The 16,717-nt window shown below is 30.9% G+C and overlaps 2 protein-coding genes across 3 annotated transcripts; both read right to left on the bottom strand.

Annotated features, from left to right (window-relative positions):
- Window positions 1–1,532: 1,532 nt before the first annotated feature.
- Window positions 1,533–6,713, bottom strand: LOC105255892 (odorant receptor 13a-like). 2 transcript variants are annotated; one of them, XM_011265428.3, is made up of 7 exons: window positions 6,352–6,713; window positions 4,741–5,010; window positions 3,884–4,364; window positions 3,035–3,134; window positions 2,699–2,818; window positions 2,487–2,642; window positions 1,533–1,605 (listed from the first exon to the last, which is right to left on the bottom strand). In XM_011265428.3, the coding sequence occupies exons 1-7, from the start codon at window positions 6,365–6,367 to the stop codon at window positions 1,552–1,554; spliced, it is 1,197 nt and encodes a 398-aa protein (XP_011263730.3). In that variant the 5' UTR covers window positions 6,368–6,713; the 3' UTR covers window positions 1,533–1,551. The 2 variants fall into 2 exon arrangements, with proteins under 2 accessions (XP_011263730.3, XP_025270548.1); XM_025414763.1 differs by lacking the exon at window positions 2,699–2,818 and having other exon boundaries at window positions 6,352–6,712.
- A 12-nt stretch (window positions 6,714–6,725) lies between these two features.
- Window positions 6,726–16,716, bottom strand: LOC105255894. Its single transcript, XM_011265429.3, has 4 exons — window positions 16,405–16,716; window positions 11,911–12,995; window positions 9,906–11,624; window positions 6,726–7,700 (listed from the first exon to the last, which is right to left on the bottom strand). The coding sequence occupies exons 1-4, from the start codon at window positions 16,426–16,428 to the stop codon at window positions 7,577–7,579; spliced, it is 2,952 nt and encodes a 983-aa protein (XP_011263731.1). The 5' UTR covers window positions 16,429–16,716; the 3' UTR covers window positions 6,726–7,576.
- Between the last annotated feature and the right edge of the window lies 1 nt (window position 16,717).

Genomic DNA, 16,717 nt, shown 5'->3' with positions numbered 1-16,717 from the left:
TGCATGAATTTATAAGAATAAATATAAAGAATGTGCTTTTTCAGAAATAGAAAAAAGGAAAAAGAGAGGAAAAAGAGAGAAGCAAAAATATTATTATATATGATTGAATTTATTAAAAAACGCTATACAGACATGTTTAGAATGTAGTGACAGTTAAGAGAGATTGTAATTATATGTGACAAGTTATAGAAAAGAATTGTTTTTATAAAAATTATAGATATTATAATTCAATACTTGAAGAAGTCAAATCAAAATCATGGATTATTACAAAATGTTCTACTGTATACAATGCCAATATTAATGTTCTTTGATTAGAGTGTTCGTGAATTATGATTATTTTATAATGTGTTAGTGAATTCTTTGATTAGTGCATTGTGTATTGCGATACTAAATTCAAAACATATTCAAAGTTGAACTATCTAGAAAATTTTAAATAGCGCATATTTCCGTATTCTCAAATGAAGATTGTGTTATAAAGTGAAAAATATAAATGTTCTTTTTTTAAATTAATTTTCTTTTAAATTTATTTTTGTTGTATGTCACATTGTGTATTATTTAATCATGTTAAAAAACGATGGGCAAATTAACAAAAAATCTATGTACAAAATAATAATAAATACGTTATAAAATATAAATATTCTTTTTTTAAATTAATTTTCTTTTAAAGAGATACATGTAATATTGTGATTTAATTTTCTTTTAATAGATACATGTAACATTGTGATTTAATTTTGAGGCAGTGTTATCAAAACGAAAAAATACAATATTTTGTATTAATAACTAGATTATACCAATTGTATCATGTGCTTTAAGTTTTAATAACAAAATACGCTTTAAATAAGCATTTTAATGTTTTCTTGTAAACAAGATTTTGAAAATTTTTATTCTTTTCATTTTCGATTTATTTTATTTCATTATTATATGTATAATTGTTATATGTATAATCATCCTTTACTCCTCTATATTGGTATTTAGATTAGATTCCAGTTATACTGGAACATTGTGCATTTTTATAGCGATACAATTATGATAATATCATTTTTCTACACTATTTTACTATTAGTAATATTCACATATATTATTCGCTTTTGACTTTAGTATATTAGTAAATGATGTAGTAAATATAATTCATTTTAGTAAAAATTAAATTATATTTTATTTTCTTAATATGTTAAATTAAATTTTATTTTGTTATATATGAAAGAATAGACAGAAATGTTCATTAAAGCGAACTATTGTTGTATTTAACAAGAATTATTATTTTCTCATTCGCAAGAAACAAAGTATATACATTACATACAATAAAAAAATATAATAATTATTGATCGAAATTTATTTTAAAAGTTTAATTCAGTCTTCATCTTAATTTGTCTTTCATCTTATTTATTTATAATTAGATATGGCTTAATAGGGAATAAAGAACATGTATTATAACACAAAAATATGTGTTCAGCAAATATAATAAAATTAATCATTATTAATTATTAAATAATTAGTAATATATCATGTTATGTGCACTTACATTGATTTTATAATAATTTAATAAGTTTTCTAATCTTTTACTGTCAATAACATAGATAGATATCCCATTGCTGTTTTCACCGTCTAAACAAAGTAAAAATAAGAATTTAAATATTTTGTTTTATTTTTATGGTAAAATATAATAATTATATATAATATAATTATATATAATATAATAATTATATATAACATAATATATAATAAAATCATACATGCACATATGATACAAAATATTCTAACTATACAATATTTTTCTCTTTAACAGTAAATTATGCAGATTAATTAGAATCGAAAATTCTGTTGCTTGGAAATGAAATCTAAATTTGAAAAGAGAAAAGTTTATCTTTGTTTTCATCGGAAGGTACATTAATTTATTATTATCATTATCATTATTATTATTATTATTATTATTATTATTATCATTATTATTATTATTGTTATTGTTATTATTTTTGTATTATTAATTAATTTTATTCCTTTATTATAGATTTAATCATTATTTTTCAGTAAATATTAAACTAATTTGAATAGATTAGAATTAATCTATTATTTTTATGTAAGAAAAAGATATTGAATAATTTGAATTTAATTTACATTGTGTATCAATGTACAATTAAAATTATTAATAATATATAATATATATTATATAATAATTTTAAATATTTTATAATATAATAAATTTATAATATACTCTCTAAAAGTGAATCAGTGTATTATCATTGTAATCAGTGCTGTATTTATAACTGTTTGTAATCAGTGAGTACTTACTGTTTTTCAATGATAATACACTGATTCAGTCTAGCAAAAGTAGTATATATACTAATATTTTCGTATATTAATCGAGCAACTTTTCAATTGCTTACAACCTTACATATATAATTAAAGAGCGATAAAAAACTATATGAAAAGATATTTAATTTAGAACGTATTAAAGAAATGAATATTTAAAAATAAGAATATCTCACTGCTCCGAACATCTCCATCGAAAAAATTCCAAATTTCCCAGCTGTTAATTTAAGCACTATTGAAGATCCATATATAATAAATATCAAATTTTTCGCATCTTTGACCGGTATATTATACCATTTGCATTCATATACGCAATGTGCCATACCGCTGCTCTGAAAATTACACTTTTTATTTTACACAATCCCATTAATTTACATAACTATTTTACCTCTGTTAAGAGTCTTTCAGCTGAATAGCAGTAAATGTATAATTGCGTTAACACAACAATGACATAAAATAAGAGAAAAGCCATTTTGAAAGCAGATACATCTAATTTGTCTGTTATTATCTGAAGATATATATTTTTATCATTTCAAATGCATATATAACAGTACAATTACGCCATAATATTCAAAATATATTATAATATGAAAAAGATTTACACACACATATATATATATATATATATATATATATATATATATTTTCTAATCTTTCTAATATAAGATATACGAAATATTCAAATAAGAAGAAAATGTACTTGTATAAGTAGTTTCTTACTTACCGTGTAAACTTGGAAAGTTTCAAAACACAGTTGAAAAGTAGCAGCTAGCATATGCACAAATAGCACTGCGCTGTAACAATTGTCAATTGTCTTTGCATCCCTTGAAAAATTATTCATATTATTCACTTGTTATAAAGTGTCGACTTATTATTATTATAATTCCATTCGATAATAAGAAAATGAATACGTTTGAAAATATCAAAATCTTTTTAATTTTCTTTAAAAATAAAAGAAAGTTAATAATATTAAAAAATCATTTTCCTTAAATATTTGGGAATATATACAATAATTTTTGTAATATATTTAATTATGTTTAAAAGAATTATTAAACGTATGAAAAAGGAATCAATATCACTTTTGAAAATAGTTTCTTGTAAAATCTTATTAATGTACATTTTTTTGGAAACTATACTGGTTTGTTAACAATTTTTTTAATCAATTTATGGCCGTTTCTATCAATTTCGTTTAACTTTAATCTTAGCTTAACTCACTCTTTATCTCCTTTTAACTGTTCCTTTAGAAAGTTTTTTTTTATTTTACACTTTATAGGTTTCATATTTAAATCTGATAAAATTTTAAAATACTTTTGACGCTTAGAAATATGTTGTACATAAAGAAAAATCTTGAATGAGAAACATTTTTTTTATATAAGATATATATCGCATATACTTCTCTTCTATATAATAATATGACATATGATATATGAGAAAAAGAGATATGTATTGTTTTAAATATTACATTTGCATTTTTAAATATTTTATAAAATTACTCTGAACGTGCATTTATGGAGATTTTAATGAAAATGGTTAATTTAAGCAATACATTTAAATGAAATTCCTTGAGACATACCGTATAAGATGTATATGTCGTATCGCAATGGCAGTTAAGCCTTCCTTAAATTTTGAAGAGGATATGGATTTATTGGCTAGTTCATCGACTAAATTATTGAGTGCCATTCGTAGATTTATTAGTTGCGCGCATATATGCAGCAAAAGTGTTGAGATAAAACTATCGACAGTACAATTGATTAGTGCTGTGCATAATCCGCCACAAAGCTGAATGATAAATGTGATCTCGTAATTCGGACTCTTCTGGGAATTATAAGGATAAACGAAATGATAGACCAGTCTGCGTTGAGGCTGATAAATACTTCGATAAAACTTTAAAAGATTAAAACACATGTAAAATGAGAGTGTTATTATCACAAATGCATAACATCTAAAAGATAAGCTTCTGCCACGTCTTGCGAGTTTCAGCATCGTATTTCGTTCGGAGTTGTTCGTTGACTTAATCCAATCATGCATGACTGATGTCATCAATATCTGAAGTGCTTTTAAATTAAACATATATTGATACATTATATATATATATATATATATATATATATATATATATATATATTAAAATAGTTTGTCTTTTGTTCTTTTAATAATTTATATATATTAATTTATTATTATTATTATTATATATATATATATATATATATAATAAATTAATATATGTAAATTACCAAAAGAATGAAAAAGACTATTTTATTATACAAAATATTAAATCTAAATATTGTACAATAACAGTATTAAATGTGAATTGAAAATCTAGAATTTATATTATTTATCTAGTGTTTGTATTATATTTATATTGTTTTATTATTTCTAATAATAAGCATATTTATTCAATATATTTATTGTTGCAAAATAATTGCTCACTTTCGCTATGATACCAAGTAGCGATCAACTTGCTCAATGCCATCAAGCTGAAATTGGCAGAGGCTATAAATTCCACCATATGAGTCACATTACCCCAAGCACGAATCATATTCGTCAACTGCGGTATTATCACGTAAAGACTTAGAATACATGTAACAATTATGAATCTTATGCTCAGCCGATGAAAGTCGCTTAAAGGGATACATGGGTCGGGCCACACACCTAATATTCGCAAACATTGACGACTCAGAGCAAACGCGTAACTCAAATCTAAAAATACAAAGTTTTAGATAAAATACCACATTAATATTAGTTTAGAAGTCATATTATTATTTTATATTATTTCTTAACATTTTCTCTTTTCATTTATATATTTTAAATAATTATATTTAGTTTAAAACATATTCAAGAGGATTGATTTTTTCACAAATCTGTGTATTAAATTACCACTCGAAAAAGAATTTCATTCACTTATATTATTTTCTCTCTCTAATTTATTATATTGATTGCATTATTGTACTATAATTTGCGTAGGCCGAAATGGAAATATTTATTTTATACTCGAAGGAGGCAGCGTATATACATTAATATTGATAAACATATAATACGGGTAAAAAGAGATAATGTTATTTTGGAACGAAAATTAAGAATACTTTTATTAACAATTTAATTATAATTATTTTATATGCAGTTATATTATATAAACTTTAAATCTCTTGATAATTTTTTTTGTATTACTATATCCTTTTTAAGATACATTGCTGTTTTAATTTTTTTTAACTTTTATAAAAATTGTCCATATCGCTGTTTATGCTAGAGGAATTATGATTCGTGTATAAACACAACTCGATTTATATCACTATAACTTTATTGTTGAAAAACACTTTAGATCAATCTATATGTCGAAAGCGAATATTTTTTGTCAGTGTACAAAGTTTAAGTACCAACTCTGACAAACTGTCGTGAAACACAAAGTTTTCTGAAAGATCTATAGACGAGTGCTTGCTCTAAATTATAATTTTCGCGAGCTTGTAGAAAAAATAATTGTTAAAAATAAAATATTTTCTTTATATTTAACAAATAAACTGTAAATAATGCAAATATTATTACATAATATTTGTTACATTTAGCAAAAATTTAACAAATAACACGTTAAATAACAAAAAATATTGATTATATTTATCTCGAGAAAAATATATTTTTTCAATATTAATAAAATAAATAAATATACATTATATTTGTTTATAATGGAATATAAAAAAACATGAGTTGTATAAAAATGGAAAAATATTATCGATAGCACATATTTTCGGATGTTAAAAACAACATAACACATAATTATTTTTTTGTAACTTGTAAATTTTTCTTCAATACATTACCACTCGCACGAATAATAATTTAGAGTAATAATTAATCTTTACCGAAGTTTTATATATGTTTGAATCGGAGCAGTTTTTATTAACGCACGTTTATAATAAAAAAAATTTATGATTTTTAAATTTATGATTTTTAACTTTATTATATTATTACGTAATTATTTTATAACATAATGCGATTATATTTTTAGTTGCGATGCAAATTTTTTTTCTATTTTCTGATACGTAAGTCTACCTTCGTTGACATTCATTGAAGTTCGCGGGATGAAAATTATCGCTTGACTGAATCGCTCTTCGCGATTGTACTAAACCGCCGTGATTGTGCGCTTGCTCAGTACATATGAAGGGTTTAACCGCTACTATCTGTGAATATCTCTTTAAACGCTTTTGGATAACAATCGATAATAATACGTGTGGCGTATAATCACTATATGCTGAACCAAATGCGAATACAGCACGTGCTTTTCGATTATAAATAAGTTGCAAGTTGTGTTCGACGAGTAACGTATTAATGTCGATCAATTTTTTATTTCCAAAAGTTGTTTAAGATCTACGAAGAAACATCAGTAAATCAAGAGTGAGATACTAGACTCAAGGAATACACATGTATAGTAAAAAATATCGTTTATTCATCGATTCTTACAGATACGATGTCTTATGCGTAGAAAAGTACAGAAATAAATATATTTTCGTGCTCGACGCGCGGATTGGCGATGATTCCTGAATCTTTGAATCATTAAAATTCGCATGTAACATTTTATTCACTTCTGTGACTCTCTTGGCGCGTCGAATTAAATTATACCTCGTTACAAAATAATTTATTCGGACGGAATTAAAAATGTGTGAGAAAATGAAGCGATAAGCGAAGATGTTTATCATGGACGATGATGTGAACATTTGGAAGTTGCAATTGATACAACTGATTATCCGCCGATCGTTCATTCTCTGTCATAAATTCTATGCTTAATCATCTAAATTACAAATATGTGTGCATTTTAAATAAAATCGCCTCGGTGGCAAGTATGTACAATTGTGGCTCTGTGCCAACTCGATGTGTTTATCGAAAACGTATTTATTCGCGAAATCGTTGCAAACATAAATTAATGAAGTTTTTTTCTGAAAATAATGTTAACAATTATAATCGCAACAATTCCATTATTCGAAATATATTCTATAAACAATGACAATCAATCTCTTGCGAATTTATCTGGTAATCCTAAAAATAATGCATTATTTACTGCATATAAAGGGCATTTTTCGATTCATTTTCGATTGTTAACATAATAAAGAATTCGAAGAATCTTTAAAAAATGATTAATAATTATATAAAATATTTATTAATTATTTTTCCTATTGTCATATATCTCATTTGATTTTCTCAATAACTTTTGAATTAATTTTTTTACAATATAACTATTTTAGAAGTGTGATTTAAAAAAAGACTGTAATCTTTCGTATCTCTAAAGAAAGACGTTGCCGGGTCTCGCTTGCGGACACAAAAAGACGGAACAATCATGCCTCCTGACAGCATTCATGACCTCTTCAAAGTGACTGGACACTTGAACAGCTGCTCCAGGCTGAATTCTGCAAGCAAACGCAAACAATTAGATATAGAATAGCGATAGGATCGTTAGAAAGTTGGAGACACACTTCAGCAAATGATCGACACTGCGCGCGGCTGATCATTAATTAAGTGTGCACTAGATCGCGAATTTTTTAATCCATCGACATTTTTCACCGCGTTCCATTAATGATCGCTCGCTCCAATTAACTCGCTTTCCTTACAGCATACTAATTGAAAATACAAGGTGATACAAAAGTACGCTGCGCTTAAACACATTAATTATAAAACAAATTCAACAATTGATTATAAAAATTTAATAATATTATAGATTATATTAATCGTACAAAATTTGAAAGAAAGATTTTTTGAAAAAGCCTTAAACTCTTATGAAAAGATATATTGTGAATGGAAAGCCGATAAAAGGAATCATGCAATACCTGCTATTTTTAAGAGAGAGAACGCAGTTTGCCTCGCAAATTCTCGTCACGTATGTGAGAAATGTTTGCTCGGAAATAGCGCGCACTTACAACATGGTACATGATATAATGCTGCTCTCTCGTCGGTATACGGATGCATGTGTTTGCAATGAATCAAATTGAATAATGAAGTCTCGCATGGTTGTCGACGCAGGAAATGGATCGTTAAATGCCATATATTTGTCATTATCAATTCATTCGCGCATAACAAATGTATATATCATCGTGCAAGCTTAATTTCTCTCATTTTACTTTTTAAATTTATCTTAATATATTTATCGACCAGAGAAATTCTTTTTTAATTGAAGTGTATAAATATTTACCATTCTTGGAAATATAACGCTTAGAAAGAACTATTTTTTTCTATCTAAGATAGAAGAAACAGTTTCAATTATATTGAAATGATTTAAATACAAAATATGTATGTACATATTATTTGAGTTCATAGATTAAAGTGATTGACTCCATTTTTTTAAATTTTAGTGCTAAAACATTTGATTGATTAATGCTTTGGCACTAAAATTTTTAAAAATTCAGAAAATGGAATTAATCACTTTAGCTTGTGTGTTAATTCATTAACTCATCCATTCATTAACACGTCATGAAATAATATTTATATGATACGATGATATATTTTATATAAAATGAATTATAGTGAGAAATGATGTAAATATGACTATTAACAAATTGCATCAGAAAGCAACTTAATCGAATGGTACATAATTGGAAAGAATTCGAAAGCGAATGCGCAATTGAGTGGATGCGAATTACATTGGCTGGATACATTGGTTTTCCCTGTGTCTTTAGCCTTTTCTCTTTTTCGATAACATGTGTCTATGTTTTTTTTTCTATTTCTTTCCTACTCTCCAGGATCCTTTTCTATCGCACGTGGCCGATGCGATGTCAAAGACAGGACGCAGTATGTGCATACAGTGAAACTGTGCTAAGAGGTAAAAGTCGAATCAGTCAGTAGGACGTCGTCGGCGAAAGCTGGAAGAAAGTTATACGCGACTCTATAGTTCCGTCCGATCGGCTGTTATCGGTGTCCATTGAAGTCCCGATAGTTTGAGCCACGATAGTTGAATCGCTCGTGCGATTTCATTTCGATGCTAAAAGTGGTGAAAATTACCACAAAACGAGTAATCATTCGTTTTACATTAAATTTGCCCCTCTCAAATATCATCAGATTGCAATATCAATGCAACGTCTCAATAAAACAAATGTAAAATATATTTTATATGTTACTTTATATATTTTATATTTATATGTTATTTTAGAAAATATTTATATGTTATTTAATAAACCGTTTTATACAATTGTCAATTTTAAAGCGTTATTTCTAATGATCAAATACAATTTTAGTTTATTCACATAACATTCTTTCAAATAAAAACTAAATAATATTTTCTTTTAAAGAAAGGAAAATTATATTATTAAAAATAAAATAATATATAAAAAGTGAAATATTAAATGTGAAGAAAATCTAATTTGATATTAATAATAATTTGAATATTCCATGATATCAATTTTTTTACCATCTTGTATTGGTCGTACAATATTTTTCTCAATTTTAAAAATAATCTAATATTAAATTTATCATAATCATTTATCCGTGATTATGATAATTATAATAATAATTATTCGTTTTAAGTTCTCATCTATAATACCTTACAATTCAAGTAAAAAATATTCATTGTATATAAAAATGCTTTTATCTCGACAGATTATAAGAATGTCAAAAGTACTTACAATCTTAATAACGCTGTCATCTTCTTCTCCATGAGCATCGAGGCATCGGATCCTCTTTGAATCATCGTATCGCAAAATATCCTCTTTGCGCAGGGCGTATTTGTCCAATCGCCTTGTATGTGAGCAATTTCGGCTACTTCGGCATTTTCCAAATTCTGCAACGCATCCGAGAGTTCCTGATCGCTCTCAACATTGCGCTTTCGTCTTCCGTTGTCTTCTTTAGAATCTGCATCGATCTTTCTTATCATTTCTTTCTCGAGATTACTCCCGAGAAATTGTGAGTTTTCATCTAGCACGAGAAAAGTACCATCAGTATCATCTCTTCGATCTTCCTTCGAAATTACATCCTGTAAATTATCGACATTTTCAAAAATGTTCGCAATGTTCTTCAATGCGTTTTGATCCGACATGTCTGTTTTGAGATTTTCCACCCTCTTGTTATCGTTATCGATGGTCAGGATGGTATTTTCATTCGAGTATCTCTCTTTATTCTTCTTCGGGATCAAGAATTTGGTAATATCGATACGACCTGCGCCAGCAGGCACATCGATTTCGACGATTTCGCTGATGGAGTCAGCTCCCTTTCTCTGAAAACGCTTGGTACGCACCAGATTTTTCATGTCAACATCCGTTTTAAAGAGGTTTAGATAGTCGAGGCTTCTCCTTCTTCGTCGTCCGTTAGTCTCCACATAATCGGCCTCGTCCACCATCTGTCTGCTCTCTCGATTTTCAATCCTCTCGGCGTTTTGCTTATCTTCGTCTTCCAGAATCAAAAAGACTCCGTCGTTCTCCATCGAACTCGTATTCTCATCTCCTTTATCGTCTTGAGCGACGTTTCGTAAAAGGTACATGGTCCGCGAAGGAGTCGTCTCGTTCGACCTCGAACTCTCGTCCTCGATCGCTCTCAAGTACACTCCAGTCTCCAAGGCCCGCTTGTGCTCAAGATCGAGATCCTCATCTACGTTTGAGCGTTTCAAAACGTCGACATCGAGATATCGGCCAACCGCCACAGCACCTATTCCAAGCGCAGCGCCAGATGCGACAAGCCCTAAAGCTGGTATTAGGATACTAGTGCTCGAGGATATCGTGTCGATTTTGTCCTGAGCCTCCTTGCCCTTGGAAAGACCAAGATTCTGCGAAATCTTATGAGTGGCTTCCACCAGGGGATCGATCACTGGCCTAGTGAACTGCGAGACTCTCTCGACCCCGGTGGAAAATTGATTCTTCAGATTCTCAGAAATCTTTACCCAAAACGGTGGCTCGCTCGGTCGTTTCAGGCCGTAGAAGTGCTGATTCGGATAGTAGTTCTTCGTCGTATAGCTGTCGACAATACTCTTGTCGTTTAGCACGTACTTCTTCTTGTGACGTTGTTCGGTGAACGAGTGTTGGTTCTCGGGGAAATTGTCGGGGCGGCGTTTCTCGTTCTTGAGGATCTTGGCGGGCTGCACACCCAGTTCGGGATGAGCGTACTGGAGAACCGGTGCTCGAGCACCGGGTTTCAGAGCCACAGGTGCAATAGTCTGACTCTCGGGGATGTAACGTTGCGAGATTGGATAATTCGCGACGCTTTCCGGGTGCAGCATTCTCTTGTGAACGCTCGCGCGATAATGGTCGTTATGCGGCTCGTACACCTCGGCTTTCAAAGCTTCGTTCTTGTAATTTCTCGGGTCCCATTCGAAGTACACGTTACGGCCCTCTTCCTCGTAATTGCGACTGTATCTGACAAGAAATAAAACGGGAGATTAGAGAAAGCCTTTCAAATATTGTTGAATTTGAATAATAATTTTGATGACGTTGCGAGATCGAATAATTTGCAGCATCCTCTTGTGAAAGTTCGCATGGAGATTTATCATTTATTTACGTAAATAAAATTATTAATAGGGGAAAGATGCTAGAATCAAAGTAGTTTCTAAACATATTTTTATAATTCAGTGCACAAGTGCATATTATTGTCATAAAAAAATCTCTTAAAAGCTTTAATAGTTAAACAATTTTCTCTGCCTACCTTCGATTGATATCTTTGAAGAACTTATCGAACTTCTGCTTCTTCTCGATATTATCTCCAGGATGAGACTCAACGGAGGGTTCCACCGGGTTGATAACTCCCGCGGTGCTTTCGAAATTTATCAACTTGTTATTAATAACTCGAGCGTTTCGCCAAGTTTGTACCTTGTCGATGGGTTCATCGGGTACTCTCGTACCGTGGATTACTGGCGTACCGTCTACGTCGAGCGACATAGGTGACCTCTTCGGCGCCGTTTTTACATTGATTTCCGATCGGACGATTACTTCCGCGGGAACGGTTTTACCGTCTCGATTTTTCGACAGATTCGCCCCGATATTCGTCCTCGTGGACTGATGAGGCACGTATGTGTAGACAGATCGCTCGTTTTTATCGCTTCCGTCTCGTAAATCGAAATTTCTCTGAGTCCGATCTTGGAAATTTCTGGCGAACAAGATGTCGCCGATTCTACCTCCGTCATAGTTCGTTTTCTCCTCGACTGCAGTCTTTAGATTCGTCCGCAACGGCTTCCAATTTCGATACTCCTCTTCTTCCGGCTCCACCTGTTTCAACGCTCTTCCATCCGTGTCCAACGGTGTCCAGTTTCCGTAATCGATTACGCTGCTGCTAATTGGGAGATTTTTTTCGGATATCGGTTTCGCATCGGTTCGATTGACGTCCGGTTTCTCGTCCTTCGATTCCTTCGATAATTCGGAGAACGTCGCTCTGATTTGCGCTACCTGAGCTTCCTCGAGTCTTCGCACATCGTTTTTCTTTCTGATCTCGCTTCTGTCGTCATCAAGTTTCGATTCATTCCGCGCACTCGAGTTGTTATTCACTGTAGTGACGTTCGATTCTGCCTGAACAGGTTTTGGTCCGAGCTTTGATTCGTCGAAGGTGAACGACGATTTGTCTCGTCGCTTAACGATTAAAGTAGCTAAATTGCCCTCGCTCGTTCGTACTTTTACCTCTTCCGTCTCACCTGGCAGACTTCGAGAAACCTTCAACATTGTCCTGGTGTAGCTCGGCTTGGGCATCTCGTTGCACGTGCCGAGTGTCAAGACGACGAAAAATAAAAAATAAATGACCTGAAAAATAAAATAAAAACTTGTACAATATGCGTAATATATTCCCCCTTTATGGTTTTATGATTTTATGTTTCTGAAAAATTATATTTTTTAGTGATTTTATGAATATTATTTAATTTACCTAATTTTTTAAATAGAGGACAATCATCATTATGCGTTGAATCGATTATTTTTCTCTCTAAATAATTTCATTCTAAATAATTTCAATAATTCTTAACTGTGTTAACGATCATAGAGTAAATTTCTCATTCAAACTTTCTCCAAATTAATAGCGAAAAAGACGTTACTTCACATCTATGTACAAAGTTGCAAAATCTTTTCGAATTTACAATCAACGTCGATTGTTTGCTAATTTCCGATCAGAGATGTGATAATGCACTCCATCAGAAATAATACACGTCAATGATAATTCCCGCATTCCACGTTACGTACATGTACGATTGCGCCTCGACGATTGAAGTACAGAATGACCAGAATGCGAAATGAGTTTAAGAAAAGGTTTTCGAAAGCCGACCTTACGAGTTTCTAGAGATTCGCGGTTCGTTTGCAAATTACGTGCGTCGTTCGCATTTGCAATATACGAAGTACACATGACGTAACACTTAACAGTTACGAAGTAATTAAGTCGACATTTGGAACTGTCGCAAAAAAAATCGATATTCGTAATATTCGAATCGATACTCGACTGAGTCATCAGAATCGGCAATAGCCGCGTGATGAGAGAAATTTAATAGCTCACGGAGAGAGATTGCCGGCATTCTTTCCCGAGATTAGAAAATAGCAGTGTAGTAATCGCGCGACCGGTGGGTACTTTCTATTATAAAACGTGACGGATTACCGCTGATTGGAATTACGCGCACCTGTCGTCGCGTGATCGCCGTCTTAAATTCGCAGCTGACTCATTACATGAATTATAAAATCTCACATAGCTGAAAGTAAATGACAGAAGTATAACGAATACTCTTGTCGAGAAATATATACACGGTATAGATACCATTAAGTTGATATAAAAAAAATAATTTTTCAAGTATCGGCAAAATACGCACTGATTATCAATCGATTTGCGATTCATAACTTTCAATCGTTATCTGTCAAGACTATTATACCAGAATTTGGGACATCACTTTTTTAAATTTAATCGTTTAAAATTCTCGTTAACAAAAATCGGCTGAAATATACATGTATATAAAGTTCGATGCTGTAGTGGAAAAAAAATACTTTCTAATCGCATGTTTATATATCCGCGCGAAAAGTGGATAAAATGAAATAAAATCGTGAAAGGACCGAGCATGTTCCACCGACAAGTGAAATGGAACGACATGCTTTCCCCGTGCACGCGTTTGGCATGAAGCATGCTAACTCGTCTCCTATTTTATATATGTGTATACAAAGTGTCAGAATTCATAAAATTGGAGCACCATCTGTTAATGACAGAATCTTGAATTGGAGATGAAAATCAAAAGATATATCGAGGCTGTTATAAATTTGTAAATAGAAAGCGGTTTTAAAGCGGTTCTTTTGGCCAATTAAATTACCCATAGTTGCACTTATCAGCATTTGTTGATACGTCGCATAACTCTCAAATATCTTTAAATATTGATATAATTTTATAGCATAAAATTTTATTATAAAATTTAGCGTTAAAACGATATGCATCGAGTTGTCAAAGTAATTACATAAAGTTTACTATAAGCAAATGATGTTTCTCGTACAGTATAAATGTTTTAATAAATAATTTTTTTATTTTGTATGAAAGCTAAGAGATTGATTAAAGTGTTTTAATATATTTCCTTTTATGTGAGATGAAAAAAAATTTTATTCATGAAAGAATATTATATTTCGTATATAATACACTTAATCTGATAATTTTGATGTGCATCGCATTTTAATACTAATATTTTATAATATTTTTGTATTGCTATTATCAGCAAATCTGTACAACAAATTAATTAGTTACAAAAATGAAATAATATCGAAAAATGTTCGATATTATTGCAAAATTATATCAATATTTGAAGTTATATTAATATTTAAAAATGGACTAATATTCGAGAATTTCAGATTATTTTGCGACATACCTGAATTTTGGACAATCTGATTTTTTATCCAACTTTAAATGATCCCCTTTAATTAAAAAACTATTACACCTTTGATATTTTGATATTAGGCTTTTCGCCTTCAAATGATTTCTGCCATTAGCAAGTGTTGCATCAACAATTTTGTACATCAACGCATGGAATACGCCGAACAATTTTATTCTTTTCATGTCAGTAACGTTCCAGTTGTCCATTATTGATGCTTGATAATCAGATCCATAAATCTGAGAAAATTGAGGTTGAAAGTAGAAATAAAATTTCAATTCGGAAATCTATGAGAGCTTTTCAAGGCTTAAAATTCTGATAATCAGGCGCAATTGAATACAATTTTTTAAACAATTTACCTTTTTGTGTTTAAGAGTTCGAATTTAATTGTCACACGATATGTCAGCTAGTTATAAAATCACGGAGTGAACGGTATGCATTAAAGTATATAGTGGAAATACATGGTGCACAATGATAGCGTGGCAGCGATGCACGTCACCCACTCGGGTTTCCGCTCCAGAAAATTCATTAATTGCACGACAATTAAGTCGATCTAGTTTTTTTGTTTCCCGATGTCTGTCTGTCGTCCGTCCGTCCGGAAACGTCCGCCCGCGCACTTTGCCACCGATTATGAAGGTTGGTTTCCGTCACGCGTGCCGATCGATTACGCGCGGGATACCACGAAGATGATCGAGATTAACCACGGAATCGTTCACGGTTCGTTATTACGCCGATCGTGAACGGAGATAAATGTATATAACACGTATATAACATATATATTTACGTAACCGACGGAAGAGCGGGTCTGCACGGACTTCTTACGGTTTAATTAATCATGCGATGCGTTGCGGTGGTCTTATTAGGATTTCATTCATAAAGGGAGAGAGATCATTCACATCCTTTTGTATAAAAGTAGATGTCCCGTAGAAATAGGTGATTGTCGTGATGATTAATGAAACTGCAAAAAACACATCTTCCGCGAAATGTATCGATTAATAATGTATTTTTGAGTACTTAATAATCACGAGTCATGTGTTATAATTTATTTCGCGAGAAATGAAACTGTCAAGAAATAAAATATGCGAGAAATGAAAACTTAATAAAAAGATTCGTTCTTATCGCAGTTTTCACATCGCTTTTTGTCTAACTTTTCAAAATGAGATTCGAACTTTCTGCAGAAATTATGCTGATTTTTATTTTTATATTACATTTTTATTTTATTATATTTTTTATTTATATAGTATTTTTATATTAACATTTATGATGATTTATAAAATACAAATTACATTTATATTAACATTTATAATGATTCATAAAATACAAATTACCTGACATCTTCTCAACGTCGTCATATCTCCTGCGAATTTCTTTTAGCGATTTCTGAGAGAAATAAAAAAAAATTACAAGGCAGCGCAAGAGACACGAGGACTTTTTTTCAGGACCGCATATTTCACGAAAATCATCGATATCTCGTCGGCGAATTGATGAACGTGCGGATCTTTTGCCGATACCGAGGACGAAGCGAAAGCAATGATAGGAAGAGAGGAGAAAAAGAAAGAACGAAACGGACGACTCTCCGCGGAAGACCTGCTTCTGCAAACACCTGTTAACTCCCGGGATATCCTCGCGAGACTGACTGAG

The sequence above is a fragment of the Camponotus floridanus genome, unplaced genomic scaffold, assembly GCF_003227725.1.
Source record: "Camponotus floridanus strain SB8 unplaced genomic scaffold, Cflo_v7.5 scaffold89, whole genome shotgun sequence".
Lineage (NCBI taxonomy): Eukaryota > Metazoa > Arthropoda > Insecta > Hymenoptera > Formicidae > Camponotus > Camponotus floridanus.
Note: the sequence above shows the minus strand (reverse complement) of the source record. Positions and strands in the feature narration are given on the sequence as shown.

Bases quoted from the DNA above. Each gene is read 5' to 3' on its own strand.
- LOC105255894 (XM_011265429.3), bottom strand. From the start codon at position 16,428: ATGACGACGTTGAGAAGATGTCAG. The intron at 12,996-16,404 runs GTAATTTGTATT...TTTATTTTTCAG, and splicing joins CGACGTTGAGAAGATGTCAG to GTCATTTATTTTTTATTTTT. The intron at 11,625-11,910 runs GTAGGCAGAGAA...ATTTCTTGTCAG, and splicing joins TTCAAAGATATCAATCGAAG to ATACAGTCGCAATTACGAGG.
- LOC105255892 (XM_011265428.3), bottom strand. The intron at 3,135-3,883 runs GTATGTCTCAAG...TAATTTTTCAAG, and splicing joins CGACATATACATCTTATACG to GGATGCAAAGACAATTGACA. The intron at 1,606-2,486 runs GTGAGATATTCT...TACTTTGTTTAG, and splicing joins CGATGGAGATGTTCGGAGCA to ACGGTGAAAACAGCAATGGG.